This window comes from Lissotriton helveticus, chromosome 4_1 (genome assembly GCF_964261635.1).
Source record: "Lissotriton helveticus chromosome 4_1, aLisHel1.1, whole genome shotgun sequence".
Taxonomy (NCBI): domain Eukaryota; kingdom Metazoa; phylum Chordata; class Amphibia; order Caudata; family Salamandridae; genus Lissotriton; species Lissotriton helveticus.
This window is the reverse complement of record NC_136063.1, coordinates 348,196,013-348,215,189: the sequence shown is the minus strand read 5'-3', so window position 1 is coordinate 348,215,189 and position 19,177 is coordinate 348,196,013. Positions and strand designations below refer to the sequence as shown.

Sequence of the window (19,177 nt, the reverse complement as noted above, 5' to 3'; positions counted from 1 at the left end):
GAAAGAACCAACAGAGGTTCCGAAAGAGGCAAGAGTGGTGCAGAAACAGGCAGGAAATGTGCAGAAACAGGGAACAGGGATGTAGAAAGAGGCAAGAGAGTTGCAGAAAGAGGCAGGAGGGGTACAGAAAGGGGCAAGAGATCTGCAAAAAAAAAGCAACAGATCGGCACAAAGATGCAAGTGAGGTGGAGAAGGTGGCAAGAGATATGCAGATAAAAAGCAACAGAGGTGCTGAAAGAGGTAGGTGAGGTGCAGAAAGAAGCAAAAGAGGTGGTCAAAGAGGCAAGGGGGACACAGAAAGGGACAAGAGCAGTGCAGAAAGAACCAAGAGAAGTGCAGAAAGAACACCAGAGGTGCAAAAGGAAGCACAAGGGGTGCAGAACAAAGGAAGAGAAGTGCAGAATGAAACAACAGATGCTGAAAGAGGCACGAAGGGTGCAGAAAAAGGCAAGAGAAGTGTATAAAGAAGCAACAGAGGTACAGAAACAGGCAAGGGTGGTGCAGAAAAAGGGAATAGAGGTGTAGAAAGAGACAAAAGAGTTGCACAAATAGGGAAGAGGGGTGCAAAAAGAGGCAAGAGAGGTGCAGAAATAAGCAAGAGACATACAGAAAGAGCTAAGAGAATTGATGAAAGAAGCAACAGAGGTTTAGGAAGAAGCAAAAGAAGTGCAGAAAGAGGCAAGTGAGGTACAGAAGGAAGAGCAGTGCAGAAAGAACCAACTGAGGTGCAAAAAGAGACAAGAGGGGTGCAAAAGGAGGTAGGAGAGGTGCACAAAGAGGCAAGAGAGGTACAGAAAGAGGCAGAGGAGTGCAAAAAGAAGGAAGGGAAGTGCTGAAAAAAGCAAGAGAATTGCTGAAAGAAGCAACAGAGGTGTAGAAAGAAGCAAGAGAAGTACAGAAAGAAGCAGTTGAGGTACAAAAAGAAGCAAAAGCAGTGCAGAAAGAACCAACAGAGGTACAAAAAGAAGCAAAAGGGGTGCAGAAACAGGTAGGAGTGGTGCACAAAGAAGCAAGAGAGGTAAAGAAAAAGGCAAGAGGGGTGCAAAAAGAAGAAAGAGAAGTGCAGAAAGAGGCAAGAGAATTGATGAAAGAAGTAACAGGCATGTAGGAAGAAGCAAGAACAGTGCAGAAAGAGGCAAGTGATGTGCAGAAAGAAGCAAGAGCAGTCCAGAAAGAACCAACAGAGGCGCAAAAAGAGGCAAGAGGGGTGCAGAAAGAGGTAGGAGAGGTGCACAAAGAGGCACGAGAGGTACATAAAGAAGCAGAAGGGGTGAAAAAAGAAGGAAGAGAAGTGCAGAAAGAGGCAAGAGAATTGCTGAAAGAAGCAACAGAGGTGTAGAAAGAAGCAAGAGAAAGGTAGAAAGAGGCAAGTGAGGTGCATAAAGAAGCAAGAGCAGTGCAGAAAGAACCAACAGAGGTGCTGAAAAAGGCAAGAGTGGTGCGGGAAGAGAGTTGTACAAAGAGGAAAGAGAGCTGCACAAATAGGGAAGAGGGGTGCAGAAAGAGGCAGGAGGGGTGCAGAAATAATTAACAGAGGTGCCGAAAGAAGCAAGTGAAATGCAGGAAAAGGCAACAGAGGGCCGGGCCGCAAGACACAAGAGAGGTGCAGAAACAAGCAAGGGAAGTACAGAAAGAGCTAAGAGAATTTCTGAAAGAAGCAACAGAGGTGTAGATAGAAGCAAGAGAAGTGCAGAAAGAGGCAAGTAAGGTGCAGAAAGACGCAAGAGCAGTGCAGAAAGAACCAACAGGTGCAAAAAGAGGCAAGAGGGGTGTGGAAATAGGTAGGAGAAATGCACAAAGAGGCAACAGAGGTACAGAAAGAGGCAGGAGGGGTGCAAAAAGAAGGAAGAGAAGTGTAGAAAGAGGCAATAGAATTGCTGAAAGACGCAACAGAGCTGTAGAAAGAAGCAAGAGAAGTGCAGAAAGAGACAAGTGAGGTGCAGAAAGAAGCATGAACAGTGTAGAAAGAGCCAACAGAGATGCAAAAATATGCAAGAGGTGTTCAGAAAAAGGTAGGAGCTGTGCACAAAGAGGCAAGGGAGATACAGAAAGAGGCCAGGGGTGAAGAAAGAATGAAGAGAATTGCTGAAAGAAGCAACAGAGGGGGAGAAAGAAGCAAGAGAAGTGCAGAACGAACCAACAGAAGTGCAGAAAGAGGTAACAGGTACTGAAAGAGGCAAGAAACGTGCAGAAACAGGCAGTAAAGGTGCAGAAACAGGGAACAGGGGTGCCAAAAGAGGCAAGAGAGGTGCAGAAAGAGATAAGAGGGGTGCAGAAAGGGGCAAGAGATCTGCAGAAAAAAGCAACAGAGGTGGTGAAAGACGCAAGTGAGGTGCAGAAGGAGGCCAGAGATCTGCAGAAAAAAGCCACACAGAGGTGCTGAAAGAGGCAGTTGAGGTGCAGAAAGAAGCAACAGTGGTGCAGAAAAGGGCAAAAGAAGTACAAAAAGTAGCAACAGAGGTGCATAAAGAGGCAAAAGGGGTGCAGAAAGAGGAGAGAGAAGTGCAGAAAGAAGTAAAAGAGGCGCTCAAAGAGGCAAGAGATATGCAGAAAGAGGCAAGATTAGTGCAGAAAGAATCAAGAGCACTCTCATTCACCCTCAAAATAGTAAATGCTTTTGATTCCATGAGTCAGCCCTCTCTACTTCCTCTCAGCATATGCACTCATTTTCCTTCTGAACATAGTCAATATTTTTATCATAAATGTTCTTTGATTATTCGAAACATGACAGCTCTCCCATTACTAAAGATATTTTTGGGAGTTTCATATAGCGCGAACTAGAGTTCGGGTATCAGAGCACTTTACATGAGCACCAGTTTTGTTACAGATGGACATATTCATTTTTTTGGGCACAGGGAGATTAAGTGATTTGCTCAGAATCACAGGATGTTGAGCGTCGCTGCCGAGGCTCGAACCCGGTTCCCCAGCTTCGAGGTCGACCACTCTAGTCCTAAAGCTATATCCTCTTCCCTTTATTGACCCTCATACTTTGCAAACTATGACCAATTATGAGCCCTACAATCCTAAAGGCATAATTAAAAGTCATTCTATACTGAACATTAATAAAATAACCTCTGATTTGTTATGTATGATTACCTCTTCAGTTTCCGACAAAGCTGCAGCATGGAAATCGTAACCAAAAAGTACTAAATGTGTGCCTGGCGCCAGGGCCGGACTGGCTACGGGGCAGTTGTGTGTGCTGCCGAGCTGGGGGCTGATTTTGTTGATGGGGACCTGCGTGTGCAAAACGAAATTCGTTTTGCTCTTTTTATTTCAAAGCGCACGCAGGTCCCCATCAACGAAATAAGCCCCCACCACAGAGAAATTAGCCCCCAGCTTGGCAGCACACAAAAACGCCCGGTAGCCAGTCCAGTCCTGCCTGGCCCCCTGGGCTCGCTAGCTCTGTCAGGCACTTTGAATTCCTTTCCAAACAAAACCTTCATTCAATATACTGTCATCATGCATGGAATTTGACAATGATAGAGTATTAAGACCACTCTCCTCTTCCCATATCTTAAATTAACTTTAACTCTGGCACCACCATAAACCAGCTGATATTCATGATTATCCCAAACCATAAACTGTTCAGTGTATTACCATCCACCCATAGGATTGACAATCACCAGCATGTCAAAAAGAACAACTCTATTAGTGCAGAAAAAAGAAGAGCAGTGCAGAAAGAACAAACAGAGGTGCTGAAAGAGGCGCGAAGGGTGCAGAAAGAGGTAACAGAGGTACAGAAAGAGGCAAGTAATGTGCAGAAACAGGCAGGAAAGGTGCAGAAACAGGGAACCAAGGTGCAGAAAGAGGCAAGAGAGGTGCAGAAAGAGATAAGAGGAGTGCAGAAAGAGGCATGAGATCTGCAGAAAAAAGCAACAGAGGTCCTGAAAGTTGCAAGCGAGGTGCAGAAGGAGGCAAGAAATCTGCAGATAAAAGCAACAGAGTTTCTGAAAGAGGCAGGTGAGGTGCAGAAAGAAGCACGAGAGGTACAGAAAAGGGCAATAGAAGTGCAAAAAGAAGCAACAGAGTTGCAGAAAGAGGCAACAGGGGCACAGAAAGAGGCCAGAGCAGTGCAGAAAGAACCAAGAGAAGCACTCATTCACCATCAACATAGTAAATGCTTTGATTCCATGAGTCAGCCCTCTCTACTTCCTCTCAGCAGATGTACTCATTTTCCTTTTGAAAGTAGTTAACATGTTGATCATAAATGTTCTTTGATTATTCGAAACATGACAGCTCTCCCATTACTGAAAATAGTTTTTTTCTTTTTTTTTAGAGTTTTATATAGCGCAAACTAGACCCGAGACTTTGGGTATCAGAGCGCTAAACATGAGCACCAGTTTTGTTATAGATGGACACATTCATTTTTGTTGGGCACAAGGAGATTAAGTGATTTGCCCAGAATCACAGGATGTTGAACGTCGCTGCTGAGGCTCGAATCTGGTTCCCAAGCTTCGAGGTCGACCGCTCTAGCCATAAGCCTTCATCCTCTCCCCTATATTGACCCTCGTACTTTGCAAACTATGACCTATTATGAGCCCTACAATCCTAAAAGCATAATTTAAAGTCATTCTATATTGAACATTAATAAAATAACCTCTGATCTGTTATCCATGATTACCTCTTCAGTTTCCAACAAAGCTGCAGCACTTAAAACGTAACCAAAAAGGACTAAATGTTTGCTCGGTACCCTGGGCTCGCAAGTCCTGTCAGCCACTTTTAATACCTTCAAACAAAACAACTATTCATTATACTGTCAACATGCATTGAATTTGACAATGATAGGGTATTAAGACCACTCTCCTTTTCCCTTATCTTAAACTACTTTAACTCACCACCATAACCCAGCAGATATTCATGATTTTCCCAAACCATAAACTTTTCAGTGTCTTACCAGCCACCCACAGGATTGACATTCACCAGCATGCAACAAAAAACAACTCTATCTGAACATCTATAAAAGTGAAGAGATTAATCACAGTCATTGTAAATATAAGCAAAAGAATCTTACCAGAACAGTGAGGCAAAGATCCACTCCAGTGCCCATTCAGCTGACAGGTGCGTGTTGAGTGGCCTATTAAAGTTCTCCTTCCAGTGCAAGAAAAGCGAACAGTGGATCCAAATGTAAATTTTTCACCAACCATATTTGCATTTGGTGGTACACCAGGATGACCACAGTCAATCACTAGGAATTAAAAACAATTGCTTAGCTGATTAATAAAATACATACATTATATATATATATATTCATTCATTATCAACTTTATTTTGCATTAGAAATGCATAAAAGTTAATAAAAATAATCTATTTCCTTTACAAAATGTGATTGCAATACTTCAGATATACCTATCCACAGTTGTTTTAATTACAATAAAATCTAAGAGTAACTTATTGTTCTAGTCAAGCAGCATATCATCCAGAATTTAATTTCATTTAAAATTATTATAATGCATCCTGTGGTAAAACTCTTTAAAATGTATTATGACTAGCCATTAAAATCCTAAATACTCTCAAATGTGCCTTTCTCAAAAATATTAATATATATGGTGCTAAATAGATCAGGTTATCCTTCTTAGATTCATTGGACAATAATTACAAATTATTTTCAGAGATTCCCTTTGTAGCTGTACTGTCTCTATTGATCCTATCAGCAATTTAAGCCAGTAGATGCTAAATATTTAAGTAAAACATAATGAATATGGGGCTGGAATTTGCAATTGTTAATCCTGTGGTGAATGTTTAAATAAAACATATTGTGTTAAAGGCTGAGCTAAACAAATATAAAGGGTCTATTGATTTGACTTTCCATCATAGGGACATGAGGGAATATAGGGGCATATTATCAAGCACGGCGTTAACATTTTCGCCGCTTTAGCGGCAGGAAACTGCCACTAAAACGGCGATAATGGGCTTGATAATATGCCATAGAGAATTCCCATAGAAGCCCATGTTCACACCAGAACATGGGCTTCTATTGGAATTCACAAGGGCATATTATCAAGCCCAATATCGCCACTTTAGCTGCAGTTTTCTGCAGCTAAAGCGGCGATAATGTTAACGCCGTTTCTTGATAATATGCCCCATAGTTTAGTGAATATAGATTTGATGGATAACCCAACATTAAAGGGATTTAATTGAAACGAAGTCTTAGCAAAATATAATTGTGCTGCGGGTTTTACAACAAAACATAGATAGGAATGGGAACCATACAACGCAGGAGGTAAACCATAGTATGCAATTATTTTACCATTTCCTTTGTTCCTTTCCCATCTATCTTTTGTTCTTTTGGCCATAAAATGTTCTTTACGCTAGGGCTGGGCGTAGTTTGCGAAGTAGCGCTACGCGAAGCTACGCACAGTGCACTTCGCACTACGTGAGCTACGCGTAGCACTACGCGAACTGCGTAGTACCCTGTTCGCACTGTGCAAGATGCTGTTTTCAATGATTGCACAGTGCGGACAAGCATCCGGCACTATGCAATCATTGAAAACGGCATCTTGCACAGTGCGAGCTGTAGTTTTCTGCCGCTCAAGTAGATTTTTACTCGAGCAGCAGCTTTATCAACGCAGACTGGTAGTTTCTCATCGCGAGCGGTTGCGAGCATACGAGACCACTCGCAATGAGAAACCTGACCTCCCCGTATTGAGAATCTTGCTTGGAGGTTTATTTTCCACGCTCGCTATCAGGAACTTGATGTTGCTGATCGCGAACGAGGAAAAAGTCTTGCAGGGATGCCATTTTGCTTGCTCGCGGTCGCCAACTTGACGTTGAGGACCGCGAGCAATCAAAAAATAACCGCTGCACTAGGCTACGCGTATTTGCACTGTGCTACGTGCAGTTTGCGTAGTGCGAAGTAGCGCAAACTACACGAGCGTAGCGTAGTGCTTTGCCCAGGGTTACGTTACGCTTCGATTTGGGGAAGCTTTCACAAAGAGTTGGGTTGTCATAAAGGTCATTTAAGCCCATGGAGATAAAAGACTGTTTAACATAAGACAGCCAAGATATTCTAAGTTCCTGATCTAATTTCATGATGTCTTTTACCACAAGTTGGTTTAATTGCACTGTATTCCTTTTCCATATTGAAGCCAAAATAACAGGAGGGTCATCATAATGGTGTCCCTGTTTAGAGTCAATTTTTTGGGGGGAAACCTGAAAACTGGGGCTTTGCTTTTGCCCATAAGGTTTACTCTGTTTAGGACCATCTCCTTCCATTTCAATTTAGAGTTGAAAAGGACACCTAAATATGTTACGTTTATTTCTTTGAGCTAGTCGGTGTCTCAACATTCTCTTAGACTCCTCCCCTACAACCATAACAAAAGTCTTGGTTTTATTGACATAGAGTCCAAGTCAGCCATAAAAGACAAATATTTCTCTATTTGATTTTGCAGGACCATGGATGTCCTAGCAAATAGCGTAGCATCATCTGCATAGGTCAGAATAGGGAGAAGAGTTAGGTCAACAAATGGGGTACCTTTTCCATTTTAAGACCTCGTTTAGCTTATTGGTGTAGAGGGAAAATAAAAAAGGGGTGGGCCCGCATCCCTGTCTTACACCTTTTCCAATTTTAAAAGGCGTGAGCATTCCCCCTGCTTCCCGGACCGTACTATAGCCGATGCACCTATATAAAGTTGCCTTATAAAAATAATTATCAGAGCCTCCACTCCCATGTCCGCCATATTGGACGACAGTCTACTACGTGCCATGCAGTCAAAGGCTGCTGTGAGGTCCATAAAGGCCATGCAAAGTTGACCTTTCATTACTATGGAATATTTTGCTGCCACTAAAGTCAGGTTTAGGCACTGATCTAATGTACCCTTGCCCTTCCTAAAACCATACTGAATCTCGGCGAGAGACTTTTTTTCCACCACCCAGACTTCAAGCCTGTTCAGTAAAAGTTAGCCCATTAGCTTAGCTGTGCTGTCCATTAGGAAGATGGGTCGGTAGTTAGCTGGGTTAGAGCCGTTTCCATTCTTATAAACTGAAATGATTAGAGGCTGCTTCCAAGAAGGCAGCGGCCCTGTTTTAGCTATTGCATTAAAAACAATTGTCAACAGTAGGGCCCACTATTGTTTGCTTGAGAGGAAAATATCCAAAGGGACCCCCTCTAGGTCGGCACCCTTCATGAAAGGAGACTGAGAAAGGACAAGCTCTATTTATTCCAGTTCAAAGGACCTAGGAAGATATTCTTTTCGGGTCATCCAGGCAATATCAGAGAAATTATGCTTGTATTTTGCAAAAGCTTCTGATAGTGAATTACCCATGTATCCTCATCTGTATATACATCCAGTAATGTTACACCCTCTTCTGACAAAATGGGGTATTAACCACCTTCCAAAAGGCTTTACTATAATTTCTAAGTGAGGCTACCATATTTAAGGGAGAGAGAACTAGCACTTTGGCACTGGTTCGCAGTGGTAAAGTGTGCAGAGTCCTAAAAGCCAACAAACCCCCCCCAGCAAAAAATATAAATAAAATATTAACTGATCCTTAATCAGATGTATAACTATGTGTTTTATACTCAGGTGAAATAGGTGGAAACGGGGTACAAAAATATCCCCTTTTGCACATGTATATAAGCCCTTTTCAAAATATGTGACTTATGTTTCCAGGTTACTACAGGAACATGAAAAATCAACTGTAGTTCACTTAAACTATGTAATACTTAAAATTAGAACGCAGAGACGGTGTGCAAAAATATAAGAAGCACAGTAAAAATTATATATGCTGGTTTAATTTTGTACAAAATTCCAAAACAATTTACAGGAAGGAAGGAGCTGAAGAGATTTAAACAGAAACAATGATGTCTGACAAGACATCTATTTGCGTTAAGTGGTAATTTGCCTGATGTGCATAAAAAGCTTTCAAGATTCTAGTAATGTTATGCATGTTTACAAGTAGTATGAATAGAGATGTGATTCTGAAATAAATTAACGGTTGACTCAGTCTGATGGAAAACACTCAAACATAATTGACATTTAGTAATTTGAAAAGATATGATTTTGTTTTACGTACATATTTTACAACATTTCACAACTTTACCAAGAAAGTTTTCAAGATATGAAAACTTATAAATATAAATCTATCTATCTATCTATCTATCTATCTATCTATCTATCTATCTATCTATCTATCTATCTATCTATCTATCTATCTATCTATCTATATATATATATATTCACTGAAAAAACCATAGGTTATGGACCATATATAGTTAGGAATTAGCATTTACAAAACCTTATTTTACTCACACAAAACCATTGAAATTCCATATATAGTTAGTTGCACTAACTATATATCGCGCACCCGCAATCCACTGCTGATGATGTCACATATTACATCATTCATGACATGGTCAGTGACATCACTGATGACATCACTGATGACATCTCAAATGACATCACTGATGACATCACTGATGACAACATCCAGTGACTGTATGTTTCTGTAAAGTTAAAATATGTCTTACATATTGAAGAATGAGTGGATGTATAAGTGTCTGAATGAAGGATTTAGTAGGTGCATGACTGACTGTATAAGTGAGTGATTAAATGTGTCTCACTGAGTGCATGGGTTAGTGACTAAACTGTTTTAAATTGTGCATCATTGTGTCTGTTGTTTTGTAATCTGATGCATGTGTTGATCATTAGCTATATGACTAACTATATGGGTTATTGATTAGTTGGCCAAGTATTTGTATGGGAGACTGAGTGTGTGTGTGGGTGTCTGGGAGGTGTATGACTCTGTGCATAGATGTGTGAGCAGTTGATTCACTAGATGTATGGGTTCAAAAGTGCATGTGGAAACAGCTGTATGGGCGGTTGACTGTGTGCATGAGTTTATTGGTGAGTGAATGGATATCTCAGTGCTACATGTCAATACATGTCATGTACATGTCTACATATGTAAAACACAGTACATGTGATAGTTGACATATATAAATAACTGTGCATAAGAGCCAGTGAATGTGTGAGTGGCTGTATGGATGATTGTGAACTTGTATCAGGGATTGTATAACAGAGTAAATATGTGTTATTATATGTTTCAATAAGTAAGGTGTGTATAACTATATAGTTGAGGAAATGGAGGTGTGATTGATTCTTTGCAAGACTGACTAGGTGTGTGAGTAACTCCATGGATGAGTGACAGTCTGTGAGTGTCTGTTTACACTGAGTGTATCTAAGGTTATATTAGAGTCTGAAGAGGTTCATCGTATCATCACATGAATGATGTCATCAGTGATGTGATCAGTAATGTCAAATGAGATGTCATCAGTGATGTCATCAGTGATGTCATTTGAGATGTCATCAGTGATGTCATCAGTGATGTCACTGACCATGTCATGAATGATGTAATATGTGACATCATCAGCAGTGGATTGCGGGTGCGCGATATATAGTTAGTGCAACTAACTATATATGGAATTTCAATGGTTTTGTGTGAGTAAAATAAGGTTTTGTAAATGCTAATTCCTAACTATATATGGTCTATAACCTATGTTTTTTTCAGTGAATTTTCAAGGTTTTGTAAATGCTAATTCCTAACTATATATGGTCTATAACCTATGGTTTTTTCAGTGAATTTCATAGGTTTTTTAATAGCAAATCTTTATAAAAATAATACATTTTAAATCGAATTTTATATTTTATAATTCTGTCATTTTTTTTTTTTTTATTCTTTTTGGTGCGCTCCCGGGGCGCGGACAGGTGAACGCACGGGTAAGCGCAATCTTGCGGCGCGCCCCGGGGCGCGTACTGATGAGCGTCCCAATAGCGCTATTGCCGCGAACGAAAACAACATCGTGACGTATCGCGTAGCCGCCACGCCTTGCGTCATAAGACACGTATCGCGTAGCCGCGAGATGCGTCTTATGACGCACCGCGTAAGCGCACCCGGAAGCGCATACGATCGCGCAACGTAAGCGACCCGATGCGCTTACGATACACGCCCCGGGACGCGCCCCGGGGCGCGTAGCGTAAGCGTGTCAAACCATGTGACTTTAAAATAACACTTTTCATTGGTTCAGAACTTTTTTTTTTCCAAATTGTGTGAAACCCACCCATTTCTCTCACTATTGCTTTGTACTTGGAGAGAGCAAGAGCTGTTCTGTGTACTGTGTTTATCTCCTACTTTTCTGATCTACAGCAATGGCTGCAAGAGAGTCATCCAGCAGTGATTCAGAGGGATTTTTAGATGAGGACCCTCCTCAGCAGAAGAAAAAAACCCATTTCATCTGGAAATTTTATGACATCCCTGAAGGACAAAAAAAAGTCAACGCTCCCAAAGTAACCTGCAAAATATGTGGGAGTAGTTTATCCAGAGGCAATCCTCTGAAAAAATATAGTTTTGGAAATGCTAATTTAATCAGGCATGTGAAAAGAAGACACCCTAACAACTTTGCCAGGGAGAGTGTCAGAGAGCTGGCACGGAATGTACCCACAGATGGCGGCAGCACCTCCACTGGTGGAGCAACACCTTCGGGACCACCCCGTGGAAGAATGGTCCCTAACATTCAGCCGGTGTTTGCAGGCATCAAATTTCTGTGCACGGAGTGTGACGAACTGCTCTGCTATGGGGAGCAGAGTGTTGAACTCATTGCCCTAAAGAAACAGCAACACCGCTGCTCTGCCAGTCCCTAAATTTTCAATTTTTTTTGCTCCTGTTGAGCAGTTTTGGAATCCCTGTTTTTGTTTTTCCCTTGACAAAAATCCAAAAAAAATATAAAATTGTTTAAAAAAGTCTAAAATATAAAACAACAAAAACAAAAAAAAATATATAAAACAACAAAATCAAAAAAAAAGTTATTTTCAGAACTACCTCCAATTTATAAAAAAATGCTTTTTTTTTCTTTCAAAAAAGTCTGTCATTTTTTATCTCCTGGTACGCTCCCCCGTAAGCTCCCCGGTGCGCGTACCGGGCGCTCCCCCCCGCAAAAATCGAATTTTTTGTTATTTATTTTTTACCTGCGGGAGCCTTTTATGGCCCCTTTTATGGCCCCCACATCAAAACTAGGGGGTCAGGGGGGTGTACCCTGCCCCCTTTTGCTCATTTCCTCCCTTTGTTTTTTGCCACCTCTTGTGTCTCAATCCTACCGAGACACAAGATGGCGGCCGCTGCGGACTGTTTCGAATGTTTACAGACACCCGTGATCCAATCAGCTTGCCGTGCGCAAGTCGCGTGGCGCGCCCGATGCGCTCCCCGGTACGCGTACCGGGCGCGGCTCTAGATATATATCTTTTTTTAAACCTAATTTACTCAAAATTCACAGGACCACATATCTTGAGACCTAGCAAAGGCACATCGGGCAAACAATATCTACAATTTTGCCAAGTTTCGTGGAAATCCATTCAGCCGTTCGAGCTAAAAGTGAGGCCAACCGCCCTATGGAAAATTGCATGGCAAAAACACGTTTTGGGACCCCCCTTTTTTCTCGGCCCCCCCTTGACGACCCCCCCCCAAATTTTCAGGGGCTGCTCAGAAACAAAATGTTCCATTTTCCTGAAAATTTCAGCCAATTCCGTCCACAAACGCCAAAGGTATTAGACATAGAATTTTCAAAAATCCCATAGAGAAAAAATCCTAACTATATATACCTACTGGCGACCGCCAGTAGGTAATATATGTATGTATGTATATATATATTCACTGAAAAAACCATAGGTTATAGACCATATATAGTTAGGAATTAGCATTTAGAAAACCTTATTTTACTCACACAAAACCATTGAAATTCCATATATAGTTAGTTGCACTAACTATATATCGCGCACCCGCAATCCACTGCTGATGATGTCACATATTACATCATTCATGACATGGTCAGTGACATCACTGATGACATCACTGATGACATCTCAAATGACATCACTGATGACATCACTGATGACATCTCATTTGACATTACTGATCACATCACTGATGACATCATTCATGTGATGATACAATGAACCTCTTCAGACTCTAATATAACCTTAGATACACTCAGTGTAAACAGACACTCACAGACTGTCACTCATCCATGGAGTTACTCACACACCTAGTCAGTCTTGCAAAGAATCAATCACACCTCGATTTCCTCAACTATATAGTTATACACACCTTACTTATTGGAACATATAATAACACATATTTACTCTGTTATACAATCCCTGATACAAGTTCACAATAATCCATACAGCCACTCACACATTCACTGGCTCTTATGCACAGTTATTTATATATGTCAACTATCACATGTACTGTGTTTTACATATGTACTTACTTTGACATGTAGCACTGAGATATCCATTCACTCACCAATACACTCATGCACACAGTCAACCGCCCATACAGATGTTTCCACATGCACTTTTGAACCCATACATCTAGTGAATCAACTGCTCACACATCTATGCACAGAGTCATACACCTCCCAGACACCCACACACACACTCAGTCTCCCATACAAATACTTGGGCAACTAATCAATAACCCATATAGTTAGTCATATAGCTAATGATCAACACATGCATCAGATTACAAAACAACAGACACAATGATGCACAATTTAAAACAGTTTAGTCACTAACCCATGCACTCAGTGAGACACATTTAATCACTCACTTATACAGTCAGTCATGCACCTACTAAATCCTTCATCCAGACACTTATACATCCACTCATTCTTCAATATGTAAGACATATTTTAACTTTACAGAAGCATACAGTCACTGGATGTTGTCATCAGTGATGTCATCAGTGATGTCATTTGAGATGTCATCAGTGATGTCATCAGTGATGTCACTGACCATGTCATGAATGATGTAATATGTGACATCATCAGCAGTGGATTGCGGGTGCGCGATATATAGTTAGTGCAACTAACTATATATGGAATTTCAATGGTTTTGTGTGAGTAAAATAAGGTTTTCTAAATGCTAATTCCTAACTATATATGGTCTATAACCTATGGTTTTTTCAGTGAATTTTCAAGGTTTTGTAAATGCTAATTCCTAACTATATATGGTCTATAACCTATGGTTTTTTCTGTGAATTTCATTGGTTTTTTAACAGCTAATATCTGTAGCTGTAAAATGTATTCTTCTTTAAATCCAAAAATATATTTTATATGTTTATGAATAATTTTTTTTTAAAATATTTTTTTTTCTTCGTTCCCGCTTCGCGAATCGGGAAGCTTCCCGTTAGCTGACCTTGATGCCGCGAAATAGACCGCGAGCCGGTAAACGTTTCTTTACCGCAAGTGCCGCGTTAGAAAACAACATCGTGACGCCTCCCGTCCGCATGACGTTCCACGTTGTCGCGTGATACGTCATATGACGTGCTACGTTAGCGAACTGGTACGCGAAGCGAGTGCCAAAGCGCAGGTTTCTGGAAGCAAACCGGGAGGCCCTGCAAAGCGCTTAACGTAAACACAGCAAGTCATGTGACTTGGTAATAACACTTTTCATTGGTTCATTTCACTTTTGGTTTCCTAATGATGTAAGACTAGGTCATATAATCTAAAATGAACACTTTTGATTGGTTGAGAACTCTTGTTTTTCCCAAATGATGAAAATCCCTCCTTCTTTCCTCACTCTGACTTTCATCATTGTGAGAGAAAGACCCTTTGTGATCACTGAGCAATGGCTTCTTTAGTAGCTTCAGCTGGTGCTTCCCCACCACCTCCACCACATCCAAGGAAGAGTGGACCACCTGCTCAAGTTGTAATTCAACAAGAAGAAGAAGAAGAGGAACAGGAGGACGAGCACGAAGAGAGGCAGTTTTTGCCTGAGCAGCCCAAGACGTCTCACCGGAAAGAAAACTTCATTTGGCAATTTTTTAAAATTCCCAAAGGTCAGAAAAAAGTAAATGCAAGATACGTAACTTGCCTTATATGTCAAGATAGACTGTCCAGAGGGACCGACAAAAAATACAGTTTCGGAAACTACACAATGCATCGCCATATGACTAGGTGGCATCCTAACAACTACAGTGCTGCACAGTTTCGGAACGACCTAGATAATCTCCCTATTATGGCCAGAAGATCTGTTGTACCGGAAGTAACGGGACCAGAGGGCAGGGAGATGGTGCCAAATATACAAATGAGATTTGGTGAAGTAAAACACACCTGCGTATTTTGCGATGGATTCATTTCCTACGGAGAAAGAAGCATCACTCTGATCAACAGAGCTATTGACTATCATATGCAAGTTTGTCCGAAACGCCCAAAATAATAAATACTTCATTTTTTTGTTTTGTTGCTCCTGTTGAGCCCTTTACAATGAATCGTTTTCATTGCCCCCTCCAACAAAAACCCAAAAAAATATAAAACTGTTCCGAAAAATTCAAAAACAGTAAAAAAATGTTCAGAAAAATAAAAAAAAAGTTCTTTTCAGAACTACCTCCCCGTTATTAAAAAATTGGTACAATATTTGGAACTGTGCCAACCTCTATTTCTCTTAGTTCGCTTCCTAGTTCGCTCGCTGGTACGCGAACTGGAAGCGAACCAAAAACAGTAAGTATAAGGGAAGGAAACACACACTTATGTTAAAAGAAAGACAGCTATAGGGGAGTAAACTAGAGATACTATTACCCATAATCCACTACTGATGATGTCACATATTACATCATTCATGACATGCTCAGTGACATCATCAGCAGAGGATTGCGGGTTTTTTGGCAACATGCCTTATCCACGGTTTAATAACGCTGCCTTTTGCTTTATATAAGTTTTCAAATTGTATGAAATATATACCAATAGGTCTTTATGAACCTTTAGGTAGTGCTTTTGTTCATGAGGTCTGGTCGCTTCCATACACATACAGATGCTTCAAAGATGATCAAGAAGTTTATCTGAATGGAGAGGAATGCACTGAGACGCCAGATCATTCACTAATGTGTAGGCACATACAGTTACACGATTCATGCAACAAACACCGACCAAATATGGCTTGCGTGTTGCAAGGCACGCCAGTTCCTGCTATCATCCCCACGTTCAAGTTGTTGGAAAATGGTAGTTATTTGATGCTCAATAATGAAGATTGTTCTGAGTTAATTAAAAGTATTCCTTTTATCGTAACAGTAAGTGAACGGGTTATTTGCTGCAGAAATGTTCTATTTCCTCCCACACATGAACATAGGGAGTTTTCAATCTGGCCAAAAATACCAACCTTGGGACACGTTTCAACGGCATGGCAAGAATAAGAGCTCTTTTGTCTCAGAGAGAGGTGGCCTTGAGTTCGGCCCGTGAAACTTTCGTACTTCACATAGCGAACACCCGTACACAGGTTTGCCTTTCAATTTCAGCAACATGTTTCCGACTATCTTTAACGCATCCTCCACAAAATCCCTGGCACACTTTTTTAAAGTTGTTACCAGTGGTCTCGTGACTTCATTTGAGAAAATCTTTAGAGTCATCCCTGCTCCCTTTCATTGTATTTTCTGCACTCTGGTTCGTGGATTGGCATTTTTACTTGCATTACCAGCGGACGCTCTTGTGCTTTTTTACATTGTTAAATATGGATGTCCCTCCTATGCAACCTCCGACCCTGCAGCTGCTGACACTGTTCCGCAATCGCATGCTAGAATATTATGGCACAATGCCGTTGGCGATATTAAGCACGGCATATGGATTATCTTTTCGGTTCTCCTACTTCACCTGTGTCCAGCCTGTATTTCACTGCCTGACCTGTGATTTCGATTGGGCCATTGATTTGTGTCTCTGCGGACCGGTTTCTCCTGACGTCGACTTTAATCAGCTGATGACTCCTATCATTACTCACGAGTTGATTTGTCCTGGCGAAAGGATTATGGCTGTGGCATTGATGCATGGACTACTTGGTCCCTGGAATTTACTGGCGGCAGCACAGTCTTTCTTGGAACACAGCTTTCTTGAAAACCCACCGAGCTGTCCTCTGATGGTGATAGAGGATCCGGTGCTGGGAGAGCACGTATGTTCTTTTCCGCTTTTAAATTGGATGGCTGAACTGTTTTCGGATGAAGACAGTGACTTCCTATTGGAGGCTGTTGCAGCTTATTTTGCATACACAGTTATGTCATAGACCTTTTTCATGTTTGATATGCTGAGTACTAGCATTTCATTGACAATTCATTGACTTATTTGTCAAGTTTTTATTATTTACCTTGCCTATTGGCTTAAGACTCGATAAAGTACTTGGCTGTTTTATTTTTCTTTAGCATTGAATTTTCCTAGTTTTTAATGCTTTACCTTGCGGACCGTCCACATATAAACTTGCAATCTGCTCTCATGAGATGGCACTTCTATTATCTTATTCAGTTCGTTTCCGGATCATGAGGAGGTGTCATCTAGGTCCTGGATATCTTTACACCGTGTTAAGTTAGCATGGGCTCATTACCGGTTTAAACGCCATTTTTCCTTTTTTGCAACTTCTGCACACGACACTTAGTTGTTGCTTTAGCTTTCCACCTAGTAGTTCATCGTGGTTTACATGAGAATAATATGTTATTGGTCTACTATCTGCTTTACTTGTTAAACTATATCTGTACAGCGAGTGCTAAAGTTTCAAGAACAACACGATACAGAATTTTTATGAGGTCTGATCTCCACGACTTCATACTCATAACATAAGTGCAACTTCTGCCAATTCTGGGAATGAGGCGGGTTTTATATTGCTTTGCCGAACACACATACACAACAGTTGATGCGGTTCACATGAAGAGAGAGCTGGTGTATGCTGATGTGATTTCTTCAAATCTAAGACACTAAAGTATGGACACGCCCTAAACCAACACAAAGAGACCTTCTTAGCAAATAATATAATATGTGTATTAGGGAGGGTGAGATATAAGCAGCCGCGGGCCGTGGAGGGAGTTACGATGGGGCAGGGAGGCGGGGAGGGGGAGAAGCAGGGTGGAGCCCTCTCTACCTTGCCCCTCCCCCTCCCCGCCTCCCTGCCCCACCGTAACTCCCTCCACGGCCCGCGGCTGCTTATAAGTGTTGCTAACTCTTATTCATTTACAGCATGTTAACATACTGTCACCATTCGCTTTTTATGTACTAGTAACTATGCTGGTAATTTTGCTACTGATAATATGTGTACTTTTATTATCTAAGGTACTACGCCTGAGAAGACGGCATTAGTAAATAAACATTTCAAATACACATCTGTTCTTCTTAACTCCATGTTCTGGTTTCTAAGAAATCTATAACGACCGACTGTTCATGAGTTCCACGTATCCTGAGGTACTATAAGTTCATATTCTGGATTGTCTAAACATTGAGAGTTTGTTATATCCAATGTGACACTGTACCTAGCTTGCTAAATAATTTTTGATTACTAACGTGAGTTTTGGGACACCCTAATTCGCCGAGGTTCCAATCCTCTGTCCACAGTTCTGTGTGAGAACAGAAACCCTGCGACAGGGGCACCCCCGACCCTTGCTGGAGCTTCATCACACTTGCGATACAACTCCAGCAATGCGCCACCTTTACGGCACAGATACATCACGCATCTGTGCTGTTTTTGCCCCATGATGCGCCGCATTGTAAATGCAGCACACCATAGGTGACGGAACAGCGGCACAGAATGACTAACACATCCCTGGTGATGCGCCAGTCATCATAAATCTATCCCTATGCTTCTTATCTTGTTAGAGATGAACCGCCATATGTATCATCAAAGTTATTTGCATTTCCTAAATAGCGAACTTTAAGGAATAAATAGCGATTCTTTACCATTCCTAGTTTGCGATGAGCTATTTGCTAATTAGCCGAATGTAGCCCAATGAAGCCCAATGTAGCCCAATGTAGCCCAAAGATGGCCGCCAGACACACAAAAAAACAAATGTAGCCCAAATATCAGCCAGATGTAGCCCAACTATAGCCCAGTGACAGAATGACCAATCAGCTTCGCAAACCTCCGTTACGCGAAGCGGAGCGCTGTTACAGATATATATCTTTTTTTGAACGTTAATTTCTCAAAATCCACTGGAGCACATATATTGAGACCTAGCAAAGGCACATCAGGCTACCAGTCCCTAATATTTTGCCAAGTTTCGTGCAAATCCATTCAGCCGTTCAATTATTATTTTTATTATTTTTTTTTGCCCCGCGGGGCCCTTTTAAAACCTCCACATCAAACCTAGGGGGTCAGCGAGGATCTACTATGCCCCCTTATAGTTATTTCCCCCTTTGTTTTGACCTCCTCTTGTCTCTCGATCC

General features: G+C 41.2%; 1 protein-coding gene across 1 annotated transcript in view; it reads right to left on the bottom strand.

Moving 5' to 3' along the window:
• The window catches only part of CSMD3 (CUB and Sushi multiple domains 3), a 3,006,114-nt gene that overhangs the window by 227,466 nt on the left and 2,759,471 nt on the right, over nt 1-19,177 (bottom strand). Inside the window, exon 57 of the mRNA XM_078686868.1 lies at nt 5,012-5,185. Coding sequence (XP_078542994.1) covers nt 5,012-5,185 — 174 coding nt within the window. The remainder of the gene's footprint in view (nt 1-5,011; nt 5,186-19,177) is intronic.